This window comes from Pan paniscus, chromosome 7 (genome assembly GCF_029289425.2).
Source record: "Pan paniscus chromosome 7, NHGRI_mPanPan1-v2.0_pri, whole genome shotgun sequence".
NCBI classification, from domain to species: Eukaryota; Metazoa; Chordata; class Mammalia; order Primates; family Hominidae; genus Pan; species Pan paniscus.
The window spans coordinates 67,073,050-67,091,285 of NC_073256.2; the positions used below are offsets into that span (position 1 = coordinate 67,073,050).

Sequence of the window (18,236 nt, forward strand, 5' to 3'; positions counted from 1 at the left end):
ATTTGCTATTGTTTTATTTCTAAAAAAAGGGTTTTTTTGTAGAAAATATTTTATTTCTATGTTGCTAAGATCTTCTCTTAATAATTAGTTAATAAATTTGATCAAATATTTTCCCTGCATCTATTAAAATGATTTGTCCTCCATTAATCTAGCAATGTCAGTGGAGTCAGTGGGGCAATATTTTGTAAAGAGATTAAGTTTTTTCTCCATAATTTCCTTTATTAGTTAATTTGAAATGTATTTCCTCTTATATTATCTGCAAAACTTTGTTTAAGACTGGGTTGACTTTTAGGACATTTACAGAATTCATCTGTAAATTTGCTGCCACTACTCCTTTCTTAGCTTTTATTTAAACAATTAATTTGTTGGTTTTCTAATTCACCATTTTCACTTTTCCAATTTGAAACTTATAATCGTATTTTTATACTTTACTATTTACCCTTAGTATCTGTGACATTCATACTTACGAGCCTGAAATTAACAGATTAACCAACCTATTAACCAACACCTCATCTCAGATATATAAGAATATTATAAAACTTTAACTTCAATAACCATTTTTCCAACATATATTCCATTGTAAGTCAGTATTTAATTGTATAACTTTATTCAATGTCACACCTTAATGATTACAATTATTACTATTGAATATAGAAAATATTTTAATATTATCTATATGTTCATCAGGTTCTTTTATTCACTATTGAATTTCTTTTTTTGAATCTCAGCTCTTTTAAGATTTTGTCCTTCTTCAAGAAGATAATCTTTAGCCCTCATTCTTGAACACTTTGATGGGTATACAATACTATATTCTCAGTTTTATTTTCTGAAAATATCTTTACTTAGCTCCTATCCATGAAGGAGTTGATGCTTATATAATATTAAATTTACAGTTATTTTTGTCGAAACACTTTGAAGAATCGATTCCAGCATCTTTTGGCTTCTGTTGCTACTGACATAAAGCCTGTTGTTAGTTTAAATACTGTGAGTGATTTGCCTTTTTTCTCTGACTGTCACTTCACTCAGCTCTCTGCTCAAATGTCATGTCCTTCTAGAGGTATCCCCTGACCTCTCTTTTTAAATGACATGTCCTGGTACATTTTTCTGGCCCTATGCCTTGTTGCTTCTTCATCACACTTAACACTCTCTGGAATACACGATATTTACTTCATTTTCTTTCCCTTTAGATAAGGAGCATCTTTTCCAAGAGAACAGGGATTCTTCTGCTGTATTTACTGCTAAGTCACCAGTGAGTAAAATAGTGATACCACATGGTTTGTACTCAATATACATTAAATGTATTTTGTACCATGTAACAAATGGTTCCAGAATGTTTGCTAATAATCTTTTTGGAACTACTAGGAAATAAGAAGGTTAAAAATACTAGAATTAAGACACTATGAATTCTAGTATGCTCTAATGCAGATTAATGGCATTGATATTATTCCCCCCAAATTATGATAATCATGAGCATTTATTAGATGAGGAAACTGAGTCACAGAATTATGACAGAATGTAACACAGATCAGTTTGCCATAGACACAATATATCTTGATTTTAGCATTCTATAGATTGCCTCTTTACAGAGATGAGGTAGTAAAAACAGGTAGAAAGGAGCTCTTAAGGATATATAATGATTGAACATCTATACCCAAGAAATAACAATTAATAGATCAATGTCACCCAGATAAAGTGCTCTGTCCTTTCCACATTTCATCAAATACATGGACAAAAACAAACAAAAGAGTCTTCATTGGCCGGATGCAATGGCTCAGGCCTGTAGTCCCAGCACTTTGGGAGGCCGAGGCGGGCAGATCACAAGGTCAGGAGATCGGAGACCATCCTGGCTAACATGGCGAAACTCCTTCTCTACTAAAAACACAAAAAAATTAGCCAGGCATGGTGGCACATGCTTGTAATCCCAGCTACTCAGGAGGCGGAGGCAGGAGAATCACTTGAACCCGGGAAGTGAAGGTTGCAGTGAGCCACGATCACGCCACTGCACTCCAGCCTGGGTGATAGAGCGAGACTCTGTCTCAAAAAACTAAAAAAAAAAAAGTCCTCATCAGTGTTTTTTGTTTGCTTGTTTTTGTTTGTTTGTTTGTTTGTTTTTTAGATGCAACATATTTGGAAGAGAAAATAATTACACTGGACTCTAGTCAAGAATGGAAAGGTATCGTTGCAGCCTGGTAGAATGGCTGAAATAAACGAGTTAAAATTTTAAAAAGTAATAAATTTGGGGAATTTTTCAGATTAAATAAAATTTTCTTTACAAATAGAAGATGTAGATAATGAGAACAAATAATTAATGTGGAGGCAAGATGGCGGCAACCAAGAGGAAACAGCATGGAGGCGTGCCAGTTCAGGCGAAGAACCCAGAAAGAAGCGAAAAAGAGGCGGAGCAGCCAGCTAAGCTGGGCGCCACCGCAGAGGAGGTGGAAGAAGAAGATAGAGACTGGATCCCAGGCCCCGTTTGCAAGGGGGAGTGAAAAAACAAGGAATGGATTTTCATCTTTTCTTCCAGAGGAATAAATAAATTTCAGAACAAGACATTTTATGCAGGACTTGAGAATGTTGATGCCTCATTCTAAAGCAGATACTAAAATGGATCGTAAGCATAAATAATTTGAGATTAGTGAGTTCTGTGAAATGAAAAACTGTAATAAATGCATCTACTTTGAAGCTAAGAAAAAAACAGGATCTCTTTATGTAGCTTTCAAATTCACCTCATGGACCATCTGCTAAATTCCCTGTTCAAAATAGTCATAGCCTAGCTGAACTGCAGATGACTGGAAACCTTTTGAAAGGTTCTTGCCCCTTTTGTCTTGACCCAGCTTTTGATGAATTACTACATTATGCTTTGTTAAAAGAACTCTTAATTCAGATCTTTAGTACACCGTGGTATCATCCCAAAAGCCAACCATTCGTGGGCCATGTGTTGACTTTCACCATTTTGGATAATACGATATGGTTTCAGAAGTTTTATATCATAGAAGAAGGTGTTGCTCTTGTAGAAATAGGACCTTGTTTTGTCTTAAATCTCATAAACATTATTCAGGGAAGTTTTGGAGGACCAACTTTATATAAAAATTCTCACTACCAGGCATCAAAAATGCATTGCCATGTCATAAGATCCATCACACCTGCAAAATACAGAGAGAATCAGCAAGCGAAAGATGTGCAGAAACTGAGAAAGAAAGAGCCAAAGATCCTTCTTCCATGTGATCCCACTGTTCAGACCACAGTGGAATAAAATTGAAAATCAACTCCAAAAGGATCCCTCAAAACCATGCAAATACATGGAAATTAAACAATCTGCTCCTGAATGATCACTGGGTCAACAGTGAAATCAAGATGGAAATTTCAGATTGTTTGAGCTGAACAATAATACCCAACCTATTAAAACCTCTGGGATAAAGCAAACACAGTGCTAAGAGGGAAGTTCATAGCCTTAAATGCCTACACCATAAAGTCTGAAAGGGCACAAACAGACAATCTAAGGTCACACCTCAAGGAACTAGAGAAAGAAGAACAAACCAAATATAAACCCAGCAGAATAAAAGAAATAACAAAGATCAGAGCAGAACTACATGAAATTGAAGCAAACAAATTACAAAAGATAAATGAAAAAAAAGCTGGTTCTTTGAAAAGATAAATAAAATTCATAGGTCATTAGCAAGATTAACCAAGAAGAGAAAATAACCAAATAAGCTCAATTAGAAATGAAACAGGAGATATTACAACCAATACCACAGAAATGCAAAAGATCATTCAAGGCTACTATGCAAACCTTCATGTGCACAAACTAGAAAACCTAGAGGAGATGGATATATTCCTGGAAATATACAACCTTCCTAGATTAAACCAGGAAGAAATAGAAACTCTGAACAGACCAACAGTAAGTAGTGAGATTAACACAGTAATAAAAAATTTGTCAACAAAAAAGTCTAAAATTCATAGCTGAATTCTATCAGACATTCAAAGAAGAATTGGTATCACTCTTATTGACACTATTCCACAAGACAGAGACAGGGGAATTTTCCCTAAATCATTCTATGAAGCCAGTATCATCCTAATACCAAAAACCAGGAAAGGACATAACAGAAAAAGAAAACTACAGACCAATATCCCTGATGAATATAGATGCAAAAATCCTTAACAAAATACTAGCTAACCAAATTCAACAGCATATCAAAATGATAATCCACCATGATCAAGTGGGTTTTATACCAGGGATGCACAGATGGTTTAACATATGCAAATCAATAAGTGTGATACACCACATAAACAGAATTAAAAACATAAATCACATGATCATATCAATAGATGCAGAAAAAGCATTTTACAAAATCCAGCATCTCTTTATGACTAAAACCCTCACCAAAATTTGCATAGAAGGGAAATATCCTAAGGTAATAAATGCCATCTATGATAAACCCACAACCAACATAATACTGAATGGAGAAAAGTTGACGGCACTATCCCTCAGAACTACTTCTATTCAACATAGTACTGGAAGTCCTAGACAGACCAGTTGGACAAGAGAAAGAAATAAGGGCCATCCAAATGAGTAAAGAGGAAATCAAACTCACTGTTTGCTGATGATATGATTGTATACCTAGAAAACCCTAAAGGCTCCTCAAAAAAGTTCCTAGAACTGATAAATGTATTCAGCAAAGTTTCAGAATACAAAATTAATGTACACAAATCAGTAGCACTGGTATATACAGGAGCAACCAAATTGAGAATCAAATCAGGAACTCAACTCCTTTTAAAATAGCTGCAAAAAATAAAATAAAATAAACTACTTAGAAGTATACCTAATCAAGGAGGTGAAAGAGCTCTACAATGAAAACTTCAAAACACTGCTGAAAGAAATCATAGATGACACAAATGAATTGAAACACATCCTGTGCTCATGAATGGGGAGAATCAATATTGTGAAAATGACCATACTGACAAAAGCAATCTAAAAATTCAATGGAATTCCCATCAAAATACCACCATCACTCTTCACAGAACTAAAAAAAGCAATTCTAAAATTCATATGGAAGCAAAAAAAGCCCACATAACCAAAGCAAGACTAAGCAAAAAGAGCAAATCTAGAGGCATCTCATTACCTGACTTCAAACTATACTATAAGGTCATAGTCACCAATAAAGCATGGAACTGTTATAAAAATAGGCACATATTTGGGAGGCCAAAGCAGGCGGATCATGAGGTCAGGAGATCGAGACCATCCTGGCTAACATGGTGAAACCCTGTCTCCACTAAAAATACAAAAAATTAGCCAGGCATGGTGGCGGGTGCCTATAGTCCCAGCTACTCGGGAGGCTGAGGCAGGAGAATGGCGTGAACCTGGGAGATGGAGCTTGCAGTGAGCCGAGATTGTGCCACTGCACTCCAGCCTGGGCAACAGAGCAAGACTCCATCAAAAAAAAATGGCACATAAACCAATGGAACAGAATAGAGAACCCAGAAATTAAGCCAAATACTTATGGCCCACTGATCTTCAACAAGGCAAACAAAAACGTAAAGTGGGGAAAGGATACCCTATTCAACAAATGGTGCTGGGATAATTGGCAAGCCACATGGAGAAGAATGAAACTGGATCCTCATCTTTCACCTTATACAAAAATCAACACGAGATTGATCAAGGACTTAAATCTAAGACCTGAAAGCATAAAAACTGTAGAAGATGACATCGGAAAAAACCCTTCTAGACATTGGCTTGGGCAAAGACTTCATGACCAAGAATCCAAAAGCAAATGCAAAAAAAAACAAAGATAAATAAATGGGACTTAATTAAAATAACAAGCTTCTGCACAGTAAAAGAAATAATCAGCAGAGTAAACAGACAACCCACAGAATAGAAGAAAATCTTTGCAATCTATGCATCCAGTGAAGACTAATATCCAGAATCTACAAGGAACTCAAACAAATCAGCAAGAAAAAAACAAACAATCCATCAAATAGTGGGCTAAGGACATGAATAGACAATTCTCAAAAGAAGATATACAAAGGGCCAACAAACATATGAAAAAATGCTCAATATCACAAATGATCAGAGGGATGCAAATCAAAGCAAAACTGTGATACCACCTTACTCCTGCAAGAATGGCTATAATCAAAAAAATATAAAAAAATAGATGTTGGCATGGATGTAGTGGAAAGGGAACACTTTTACACTGCTGGTGGGAATGTAAACTAGTATAACCACTATGGAAAAGAGTGTGGAGATTCCTTAAAGAATTAACAGTACAGGTTGGGTGTGGTGGCTTACGCTTGTAATCCCAACACTTTGGGAGGCTGAGGTAGGTGGATCACTTGAGGCCAAGAGTTCGAGACCAGCCTGGCCAACATGGCGAAAAACTGTCTCTACTAAAAATATAAATATTAGCAAGGCACGTTAACACACACCTGTAATCCCAGCTACTTGGGAGGCTGAGGCAGGAGAATTGCTTGAACCCTGGAGGCAGAGGTTGCAGTAAGCCAAGATTGCACCACTGCACTCCAGCCTAGGTGACAAAGTCAGACTCCATCTCAAAAAAAAAAAAAAGAATTAAAACTAGAACTACCATTTGATCCAACAATTCCCCTACTGGATATTTACCCAGAGGAAAAGAAGTCATTGCACCAAAAGATACTTGCACATGCAGGTTTATAACGGCACAATTTGCAATTGCAAAAATATGAAACCAGCCCAAATGCCCATCAATCAACAAGTGGGTGAAGAAATTGTGAGACAGATATACATATATATATATGTATGTATATACACACACACACACACACATACACACCATGGAATACTACTCAGCCATAAAAGGGAATGAAATAATGACATTTGCAGCAACCTGGATGGAATTGAAGACTATTATTCTAAGTGAAGTAACTCAGGAATGGAAAACCAAATATCTTACGTTCTCACTCATAAGTGGGAGCCAAGCTATGAGGATGAAAAGAGATAATAATGATACAATGGACTTTGGGGACTCGGGGGAAAGGATGGGAGGGTGGTGAGGGATGAAAGACTACACATTGGGTACAGTGTACACTGCTTGGGTAATGGGTGCACCAAAATCTCAGAAATCACCACTAAAGAACTTATTCATGTAACCAAACACCACCTATTCCCCCAAAACCTACTGAAATTTAAAAAAATCCATTGAAAAATAATAATAATAATAATTCATGTGGCAGTGACCTCTGGGGATATTACCAGTGAAATATCATGAATGAGTCCACACCATCCATGAAAGCTCTCCCACATTGCAGCTATCCCACAACACTCTACATAGCTCACAACACATGTTGCCCTTACTGACTGATGGTGCACGTTTATTCAATATTTACCTTCTGCTTACAAAATATATTTTAAAATTAAAAAATAGCTAAAGTATCTATCTAGGAAGGAAATTACACATTTGAGTCTGAATTGGGACACAGAGAAATACCTGAGACCAGGAAGGGCCTGAAAACACAGCAGGGTATTAAGGGGGCTTTTCCAGCTGTCTTAGTGTTGCTGCTAGGGCCTATGGCACAGGGAGAAGAGTGAGATGTGTCCCAGCCATGAGGTGCAGAGGGCCAGCAGGATCGCACTGCCTCTCCCCTGTGGGGCTTACTGAGCAGATCCAGAGCCTGTCCAGGTGACTGTGGGAGAGAGGGACCCACGTCTTTGGGCAGTGCAGTGCTGAGGGGAAGAGACTTCATATGGTTTGGTTCTGTGTCCCCACCCACATCTCACTTTGAATTGTAATAGTTCCCACGTGTCAAGGGCTGGACTCGGTGGAGATAATTGAATCATGGGGGTGGTTTCCGCCATACTGTTCTAGTAATATTGAGTTCTCACGAGATCTGATGGTTTTATAAGGGGCTTCGCCCTCTGCTTGGCACTCATTCTCTCTCCTGCCACCGTGTGAAGAGGTGTCTTCTGCCACGATTGTTAAGTTTCCTGAGGCCTCCCCAGCCATACAGAACTGTGAGCCAATTAAACCTCTTTTCTTTATAAATTACCCAGTCTCAGGTATTTCTTCATGGTAGCAGGAGAACAGACTAATACAAGGCCCTTCATTTTCCTGGATATGGAGAAGAGAGTTGCCTCCCTTCAAATTGAAAGTGTCACACAGAAGCGGAGACTAGCATTTACTTCCCTAGTTAGATGTCTGCTTGGTCAGTGGACTTGATGACATGGTAGAGGTGAACAGCAGCAGAGAACTAGAAAGCAAAGGCAGAGCTGAGAGACAGAGCAGCATGGCAATGTGATATGCTATAACAAGTCAGTGCCCATTTATTTTAGTGCAAAAAAAAATTGAAATCAATGCACAGTTTTTTCCTAATATACATTCTCCATGAACTTTCTGAAGTCCCTAAGTACTGGTACACAGATAAATCACTGTGATGATTACAGCTTGATCACTGTGATGGTTAGTGGTATCCATGGAAAATGGTGACTTAAGCTATCTTTCAGGTAATAAATGCCCTGTAGGACTGTCCATTGAATGAGGAAACCCTATTAGCTGGGGTTGGTTCTAAGAGGAGGTAAGATTGGCTGAAAGACCAAATGCTGGAGCTGGATGTCCCACATCAGGGAATAGAGTACTGGGAGGACTTCAATATGGCCTCTGAATAATACACACATGAAGCCTGGGGGCTGGCCACGCAGAGCACCCTGATGACCAAGTAAGGCCACAAAGCAACAGAAGGAGAGGTCGCCACACTGCTGGCTTCCAGTCAACAGGCTTTTCTTCTCCTTTTTTCTGTACCCTTATTGGGAAGGACACCTCCAGAACAAAACCTATGTGACATGGACCCAGGGTCACTCTTCCATATGTCTACTGAGTTATTATTCCCAACTCTGTTATTATTGAGTTGCTTTCTTTACTGACAAAAAATGCTACCTTTTTCACACATTAATTCCCAGATAAAATGGAACAGATTTGTGGGTTACATATTGTTTTCTAATATACTATCTGGGTACGTTTTAATTATTGTAGGTTTATCATGTGTTTCAGTATCTAGTATGATTAGCCCTCCTTGATTCTGGTTCTTTTTCAGAATTTTCTTGGTTATTCTTTCTTGCATATCTTACCTAATTTTGATGACTTATCACTCAACTCTATGTTAAATGACAGTGATGACAGTAGAAATCTTTGGTCTGTTCCTTTCTTTATGAAAATATTATCTCATTTATTGATTAAGCAAGATTCTAGCTAATGAGTTCAGTAGACCTATTTTATCATGTTTAAGAAATATCTATTCAGACCTATGTTATGAAGAGTTTTTGATGAGAATGAATGTTGAATGTTTAACAAATGCCTTTTTAGTAGCTATGGAAATACTCATGATTCTTCTTCCTAAGTCTGTTAATATAAAATATGTTAATTAATAAAATATATTCTTTTCTACTACTGTTTTGTTCTTAAATTTCTGGAATAAATACCACTAATGTTTTTAATGTGCTACTGGATTCTTTGATATCTATGATTATATTTATTTATTTTCATTTTGGATTTTCATGTGGATATGCGAGGGCTTTGCTTTTTTTATTTTTAATTAATTCTTAGAGTTTTATTATCAAGATTATGCTTGTTTTTAAAAAATACCTTATGGCATTAATTATTTTCTAATCCTCTAAGCAATTTAAGTAACATTGGAAATGTTATTTAAAGGAATGATAGTTCCTCCTGGAAAAGCACCTGACCACATGATTTAGTAAAGGTAGCTCTTCCACAGGTTTAACACGTGGAATAATTAACAACCTCTACAGCCATGCCAGAGAGTCATAATTTGAGTATCTGTTCTGCTCTGATCTCTGGCAACTTGTTTTCTCCTTGTAACATTCTGTTTAGATTTCTCTCTCTTTTGACATAAATTTTCACTAGTTACATTTTTCTGTAAAATTACTAATTTTATTCATTGCTTACAAATATTTGCATATAATTATCCAAAATACTAGTGGAAAAAATAAAATGCATAAGTAAGGGTTAGAAGCATCTCTGGAGTGAAAAGACACTGTCAAAAACACATGAGGGATATGAAGACAGATACGAAAAAAGCCAGCATAATGCTCTGAAAACAAAGAGCTAAAAGGGATTGAAGAGAAAGAGAGAGAGCTAGAAATTGGGCAAAGAAGATCAACAGATGAGTGCACCCAATCATTTTGGCCTCAGGAACCCTTTACTTTTAAAAATTATTGACAAGCACTAAGAGCTTTTATTTACATGGCTTACATGTAGCTATGCTTACTGCATTGGGAACTAAAACTGAGAATTTAAAAATTTATGTGTTCATTTTAAAATTACAATTATAAACTCAGCATTTTTAAATAACATGTTTTTATGAAAATTAATTATATTTTCTACAAAAAAGTAGTGAGTAGAGTAGCATTGTTTTACAAATCTCAGTAGTAGAAGAACTGCTTTCAAATTCAATCTCTTACAATTAGTTGTTTTGGTTGAAGTCTATGAATAAAGTATTACCTCACAAAGACATGTTTTTAAAAGTATAGGAGTATTTTTAAAGATTTTTCAGATAACTGTAAACATTCTTTTATGCTATATCAAAATTTGACAATTGGTAGCTTTTTTTTATTATCCTTTAAGTTTTAGGGTACATGTGCAAAATGTGCAGGTTAGTTACATATGTATACATGTGCCATGTTGGTGTGCTGCACCCAGTAACTCATCATTTAACTTTACTCATCATTTAACTTTAGGTAGCTTCTTTTGACAATTTCCTTTATCACACAAACTACTGAAAGTATATGTATGTAAAGGTCAAGATTTAATAAAAGTAATATTTCCCCCTGTTTCATCAATAACAGCATCAAGTAAAATTACTTTTCTTTTTTACTTTCTGCTACAAACAAAGGATATAATGATATATTCCTACCATTTGGCACCCTCTGTCTTGGTTCAGGCTGAGGTTCCAGCAGTTTTACCCACCATGATGCACCATCAGTGCAAATGTCAACCCAGTGAAGAGGCAAATTACTGATACTATTATGAGAAAGTTTTAACCTAGGAAACCCCCTCAAGGGTCTCGGGATCTCCCTCAACCAGCAACCACAGAACACACTTTCAGAAGTATTGCAACATACACAAAATGTGGAGGTTCCCCAAAAAGAAACAAATAATGAGACAGAAGTGATATTAAAAGAATTAATTCAAGAGAACATTCCTTAAATAAAATAGTATTTGATTCTTCATAGTAAAAAAAACACCTAATACCCGAAGGAAATTCAACACTAAGACACCTTAGGCAGAATAAGACTGTCATAGCACATGAAATTCATGTGCAATATGCCCAAAATATAGTTAAGGAAGCTGATTCCTAGCTGGAAACAGATGAAGGTTCTGCAAAGTATTACTGGGAGCAGGTGCTGGGGGGTGAAAATATTCCTCATAATCTCAGAGATAAAATGATTCAACCTGCTATACTTTTTCTTGAATTAATTCACTCTTCCATTCCCACCATTGTGATCCTAGTTTATAGATCTCATAACGTATCACTTGGTGACAGTAGTAGCTCCAGTGGTTTCTGACTTTCATTTTTCTCCATTCCAACCTCTCCTATCCTCTTTAGGTTAACAAATATTATTTTTCTATTTTTTTTTTCGAGATGGAGTCTTGCTTTGTTGCCCAGGCTGGAGTGCGGTGGCATGATCTTGACTCACTGAAACCTCCACCTCCCAGGTTCAAACGATTCTCCCTCCTCAGCCTCCCACCTCAGCCTCCCGAGTAGCTGGGACTACAGGCACATGCCACCATGCCTGGCTAATTTTTTGTATTTTTAGTAGAGATAGGGTTTCACCATGTTGGCCAGGCTGGTCTCGAACACCTGATCTCAGGTGATGCACTAGCCTCAGCCTCTCAAAGTGTTGGGATTACAGGTGTGAGCAACCACCACGCTCGCCCCAGGTTAATGAATATTCTGAATAATCGATCTGATCAAGACTTTCAATAGTTCTGTAGTCTGAAGTCTAGATCTGGTGTGTTCCAACTCAACCAACAATCCCAACTAACTCCTTCCATATGGCTCTCACCTGCCACCATTCACAAAATCTGGTGCTACACTTAGGGCCCTTTGTTCTCTAAAACACTTGTTTGCTTCCATATTCATGCCAATTGCTAGTGGTATTTTCTCACCTACGGATATGTGGTAGATTTATCAAATTCTTCTACAAATGTCAACTCCTAGATTAAATGGTGTATTCTAACACTAATTTCAACAGGGGCAACTTACAGTGGTCTTAGAGAGTCGAGGAAGCCTCCGTAGGGAAGTGAAGTGGCTTCTAGATTGAGATCTAAAGCATCAACAGGAGCAAGTCAAGTGAAAGGATTTGGCAATAGGGAAAAATCAAGATGAGGCTCTTTAGTGTCCTTACCTCATATTTGGTTTTAATAATATGTGTGGACTTACTATTGGTCCCATTTTAAAAGATATAATGTAAATACCACCTAATTTTTGGATTTTAGTTGAACACCAATTCAAAAGTAGTTTGAAACATTCTGCAGACAAGCTTTTGGTATTTCCTCTTAGACAGAAAGGTTTGCCAGGGCACGTCATAGCCTGACACCTTTCCACAACTGTATTTTCAAATCTTCCCACTCGTTTGAGTTGCTATTTTCATATCTTCCCTACAATCCTTTTTCCCCCTCGTAGAACCTCAACTTCCTTTAAAAAAAAAAAAAACATTTAGTATGTCTAAAATATAAGGGAACCTCAACTTCCTTTAAAAAAAAAACATTTAATATGTCTAAAATATAAGGGGAAAGTAATTGCTAACAGACCATATGTAGACAGTAGCTCAGTGTAGGCCTTCATCTGTGTTCAGGCATCATGAACATGTCAGCATTCCCAATGCTTCTTCTCACACCTACGTTGATGCATGCAGCAGAGCTTTGCTTTTCCTTCTCCTGTGCTCTCATCAATATATGTTACCTCTGAATTGAGATCTAATATGTCAGAACAAATTGTAGCAAATTGTGGAGAGACTTAGGAAATTATATCAAAATGTAAAGCAGTGCTGAAAACGCAGTTTAGGTGCTATGCATTTTGTAATTAAGTTCCATCATTTCACCATAAGCCAGAAACTAAGAAAAAATTTCAGTAGTAATTAATAACAACCATTTTTCATTTTTATATTGGAATTATCTTTAAAAATTCAAATCTTGATTTTTTTCCCTTTTTATATATCAGTTGACAATAAATTATGGATAAATAACACAATCTCATTCCACAATATATATTATGTAGGATAAACCTAAGTACAGTTGTCACATGAAGAGTCTGAAGGGGAGTGTCTTCACTGTACTCCTAATACCACTCAGCATAAAACATACTTCAGTGTCAGAGTGAGATTCAGCACGTCAGGCCGAGAAGCTGCATTCTTTTGTAAGACAGTCTAGGCAAGTAGGACTAATTAATCATAGTAATTGTAAAAATTTTTCTAAGAAAACCTGAAATGGCATTTTTAAGGAAAACATAATCATAATTAGTATGAATGAAAATAGAATTCTAAAAACTGAAGTTATATAAAAGACTGATTGGAAGAAGATATCAAATTTGCATTTCTTAGATCATATGACTATATATATATATATATATATATATATATATATATATATAGTCATATATGTCATAAGATCCCTGTCAGGTGTGTTAAAGACACAGGCAGAGGGCACACTTCAGAATGTGAATATGAATCACAGTATATATTACCTTTGGGTTTTACAGTCAGCTGCACAGACACCTTTTTCACCCCCAACGAACTGATTGCTTGACATTCATATTGGCCTTGATCGTGCTGTGCTGCACGGTCAATTCTCAAAGTGCCAGAGGAGAGAACTGTATGCTGGCCTTCCACAGGGAGCTGCCCTCCTGCAAAAAGAGGTAAAGAAAGTATTCTTCATGGCCCAGAGCACTGAAAGCCAGAGCTGCTGGCTGTCCTGGGTAAAGGGTGAGGCCTGTCTTTCAGGAAATTCTCGGTGCTAGGGTGTACTGTGTGCGTTGTTCCCTAGGATTGCAACCCCAGAAACACAGCACCCCCATGCCGCTTGTCCCCGAAACTCTGCCACTGTATCATAAGGAATTCTCATCTGTCACCAGAACAGCCCAGCCTCCTAATGAATTTTTAATCTTCATGTTTGTGCCCCTCGGCCTTACTATAATCAGAAAGCAAATTTCAAAACCAATCTGATTCTTAAATTTGATTTTCAGATATCTTCGTGACAGTTGTTTATCATGTGTATGCAATATTTGGAATACAATAACGTGATTAAAATACATTTAAAATGCAGAGGCAGCATATCAAAAATGGTGATTTTGTGGCATTCATGCTGTTAATCTACACAGTCAACCAGAGGCCATTGTACTTTGCACTGCTGAGCTTATATGAACCTCTGAATCCTTCTTAACACTTTACTCTTATGGTCATTAACAATTAAATGAGATTATAATTTTCAACTAGTTCAGGGAAAACTTGTATCTTATTGAATGTCTTGTTACAGATGGAAAAAGGAATAGCTAACCCTATTGAGCGTACACACACTGTGCCATCAACTATTCTAAATGTTGAAGAGTATAAATTATTCAAATCAAACCCCACAACCACCCTATGATGTAGGAAACGTCATCACCCCCAACACAGCAACAAAGACTCTGGCAAACAGCAGTTAACAGGTTTGCTCAAGGTCACATGACAAGCAAATGGAGGAGTGGAGATGTGAACCAAGGCTTTATGGTTCCAAAGTCTACCTCCTATCAACTAATCTCATAAAGAATAGAGCAAAAATGTTAAGACAAGAAATTCATAAATGCAGATTTTGAATTTTATTTCGTACCTGAACTAATATGGAAAGTAGGATTCCCAAGCCCGGAGGAATCTTAGACAAGCTCTCATCCAGCCAATCGTCAATCCTGTTCTGTTATGTGCCCAGATTCCCTGTAAGTGTCTGGCCCCTTGGTGGGGCATAGGGGGTTGGATCCTGCCTGCCAGGCCCACGCCCCACCACCCACACTTCAGGAACAGCAGCTCTTTTTTGGAGCTTCACTTCGGATTTCATTTCACTTGTGATTTCATTTTGTACTAGAAGAAAATTATCCCACTAAAAAAGAAATGTCTAAAACTGCTACACTTGCGGCCGGGCGCGGTGGCTCACTCCTGCAATCCCAGAACTTTGGGAGGCCGAGGCGGGCGGATCATGAGATCAGCAGATTGAGACCATCCTGGCTAACACGGTGAAACCCCGTCTCTATTAAAAATACAGAAAAAGTAGCCGGGCGTGGTGGCGGGCACCTGTAGTCCCAACTACAGGCTGAGGCAGAAGAATGGCGTGAACCCGGGAGGCGGAGCTTGCAGTGAGCCGAGATTGCACCACTGCACTCCAGCCTGGGCGACAGAACAAGACTCTGTCTCAAAACAAACAAACAAACAAACAAACAAACAAAACAACTGTACGCTTTCCAGTAATTTTATTTTAAAAATCAGGAAACCGAGTCCCAGAGGGGATGATCTCAGGAAGGCCACACACTCAAATGCCAAAACTCAAAACACCACGAAAATTATGATGATGTCATATTTAGATCAAAGATTATTTTCTGTGTAATTTTTTCATGTCCGTGATACACCTTCGATAATTAATTTAAACTATTTTTTTTTACTATCCACAAAAGCAGGCACTTATTTTTCCCCACAATTACCTGCAGATGTTCTAATACCTGTTTTTGTCCAGACAATAACAGGAGGTGGGTTGCCGTCAGCTTCACAGAGCCACTCTACAGCATGTTCTTCCAGCACCACTTGATCCTTGGGGGTTACTGTAAATTGTGGAGGAGCTAAAGAGAATGAAACATACATCAAAATTGAAAATTATTTTACAAATTTTCAGTGCCAATAGAAAAAAGAAAATGTCTTCAAATATGTCATGTGATCAGAATTTGTTTACAATTATATATAAACAAGGTTATAAAGAGTGTGGAGGTGCTTCTGTATGTTTGTGCCTGTTTGCAAGGAAGCCAGAAATACACACATCTGGTCTGCAAAGCAAAACAGCAGTAGCCAACAAGAAGAAACCATTTCTAAATCTTACGGCAGCTGTTTCCCATGATTGAATCATATTGGTTATCATTTTAGTAGATGTGATAAACATATTTAAAGCTACAAATTGTACTTTAAACTATTAACAAAACCGTATTCTCCAAACTTTCACATGCACAATAAAATTTGAAACGAGTTGATCTTTCGATTTCAGAAAGAAAAATAAGCTCCTTAAGATTAATGTTCCTGCAACACTTGAAATTATACTTTTGAAAAAGTCATATTTATGTCAAAATTCAGAGTTCCAAATATTCAGATTTTGTATTATTGCTTTTGTATAAATAAGAAATAGCTAATAGCTGCATATGCCATTCCTGAAAAGGGATTCTGTCCGTGACTCTTTGATTGAATAAAAAAATAAATCAATGTGGCCATTTAAGAAGAGCGCAATGATCCCCAGTAACGCCTAAGTGATCAAAAGAACTTTTGCAGATGACTTTGTAACTGGAAAGGTGTCCCAATCCAGATCCCAAAAAAGAATTCTTGGATTTTGTGCAAAAAAGAATATGAGGCAAATCCATACAGTAAAGTGAAAGCAGGTTTATTAGGAAAGTAAAGGAATCAAGAATGGCTACTCCACAGGCAGAGAAGCAGTATAGGCTGCTGGGCTGAGTATACTTACAGTTATTTCTCGATTATGTGCTAAACATGGGGTGGATTATTTACGAGTTTTCTGGAAAGGGGTGGGCAATTCCCAGCACTTAGAGTTCCTCCCCATTTTAGACCATAAAAGGCAACTTCCTGACATTGCCATGGCATTTGTAAACTGTCCTGGTGCTGGTAGGAGTGTTTTGTAACATGCTAATGCATTATAATTAGCATAAAATGAGCAGTGAGAACAACCAGGGGTCACTGTCATCGCCATCTTGGTTTTGGCAGGTTTTTGCCAGCTCCTTTACTGCATCATGTTTTATCAGCAGGGTCTTTGTGCCCTGTATATTGTGCCAACCTCCTATCTCATCCTGTGACTAAAAATGCTAAACCTGCTAGGAATCCAGCCCAGCAGGTCTCATCCTCATTTTACCCAGCCCTCATTCAAGATGGAGTCACTCTGGTTCAAATGCCTTTGACAACTTGACAAATCATTTCTCTGCCTTGTTAGATTTTTGCACAATTCCTACTACTCCCTTCTTTTCACCTGCATCTGGAAATACAAGAAACATGATAAAGTAAATAATATTTGGCAAAGTGTATTTGTTGCAAGTTTCATACTGTGTGCAAGTACTAAAGAGTTTTTTAAAGTCTTCATCCATTCTTAGTAAGGTGCTGGACTAAATATGGTATAAAATAAATTTCCAAGTCACACAAATTCATGGAAACCCTCAGGAATGCCTGCAAGCTATTTGTAATAGAGTTCTAGAAAAGTCAAGCTGGAAAACAGCCCACAAATCAGCAATCTCAGGCTCCTCACTGCACAGATGAGAAAATTCAGACTCTGGGAGGTAGGATTGAATTTCTCTCAGTCAGAACTAATAAGTAGAAAAGATAGTAGAGAATCTGGGCCGCTCAACCCCCAGCCTGATGTTCTTTCCAGAACATTACACTAACTCCCAAAATTACTAGGAACAACTTAAAAAGAACAAAAATATTTCTACATTAAAAAATAGATTCATGACACAGTAAAAGAGCTATATAACAAAAGATGGTAGTAGTTAAGAGAAATAATGTAGTCCTGGTTCTAGTGTTGGGAAATTTGATTTCAACTTTTGAATAATAATAACTTTAATAATTATTAACATATTAAAATTTAATTTTATTTTAATTATTTAAAATATTAACATTTAATAACTTTAATAATAATTAAAGTTCACGGTTAGCCAAGTCTGTGTGAAAAGAATTGTTAAACTTCACGTGTTCTCACTTTTAACAGAACCCAAGATCCACATCTTAGCAAAGCATAGAAAACATTTAAGAAAATAGTCAATTTACATTTGTTTCTAACACTAAAATGAGCAGCTTGCTAGGTCGATGAAGAAATTATGAACACCACCAAAGCAGGCAGAGAAGGTGGAATAATTAGACAGGAATGATGAAGCTGACATCTTTGCGCTTTCCATTTAAAATGATGGCCTTCTAAGTCCCACCTCCAGTGCTAAAATAGCACATGCCAAGATGAAGTGTTTTGCTATTTTAT

The 18,236-nt window shown here is 37.1% G+C and overlaps 1 protein-coding gene and 1 pseudogene across 1 annotated transcript in view; one reads left to right on the forward strand and one right to left on the reverse strand.

Moving 5' to 3' along the window:
* The window catches only part of PXDNL (peroxidasin like), a 348,918-nt gene that overhangs the window by 113,514 nt on the left and 217,168 nt on the right, over positions 1-18,236 (reverse strand). The window contains exons 11-12 of the mRNA XM_024929820.5: positions 15,724-15,840; positions 13,726-13,884 (exon numbers count right to left, since the gene is read on the reverse strand). Coding sequence (XP_024785588.5) covers positions 13,726-13,884; positions 15,724-15,840 — 276 coding nt within the window. The remainder of the gene's footprint in view (positions 1-13,725; positions 13,885-15,723; positions 15,841-18,236) is intronic.
* On the forward strand, positions 1,630-4,468 carry LOC103786906 (ribosome biogenesis protein BRX1 homolog; annotated as a pseudogene).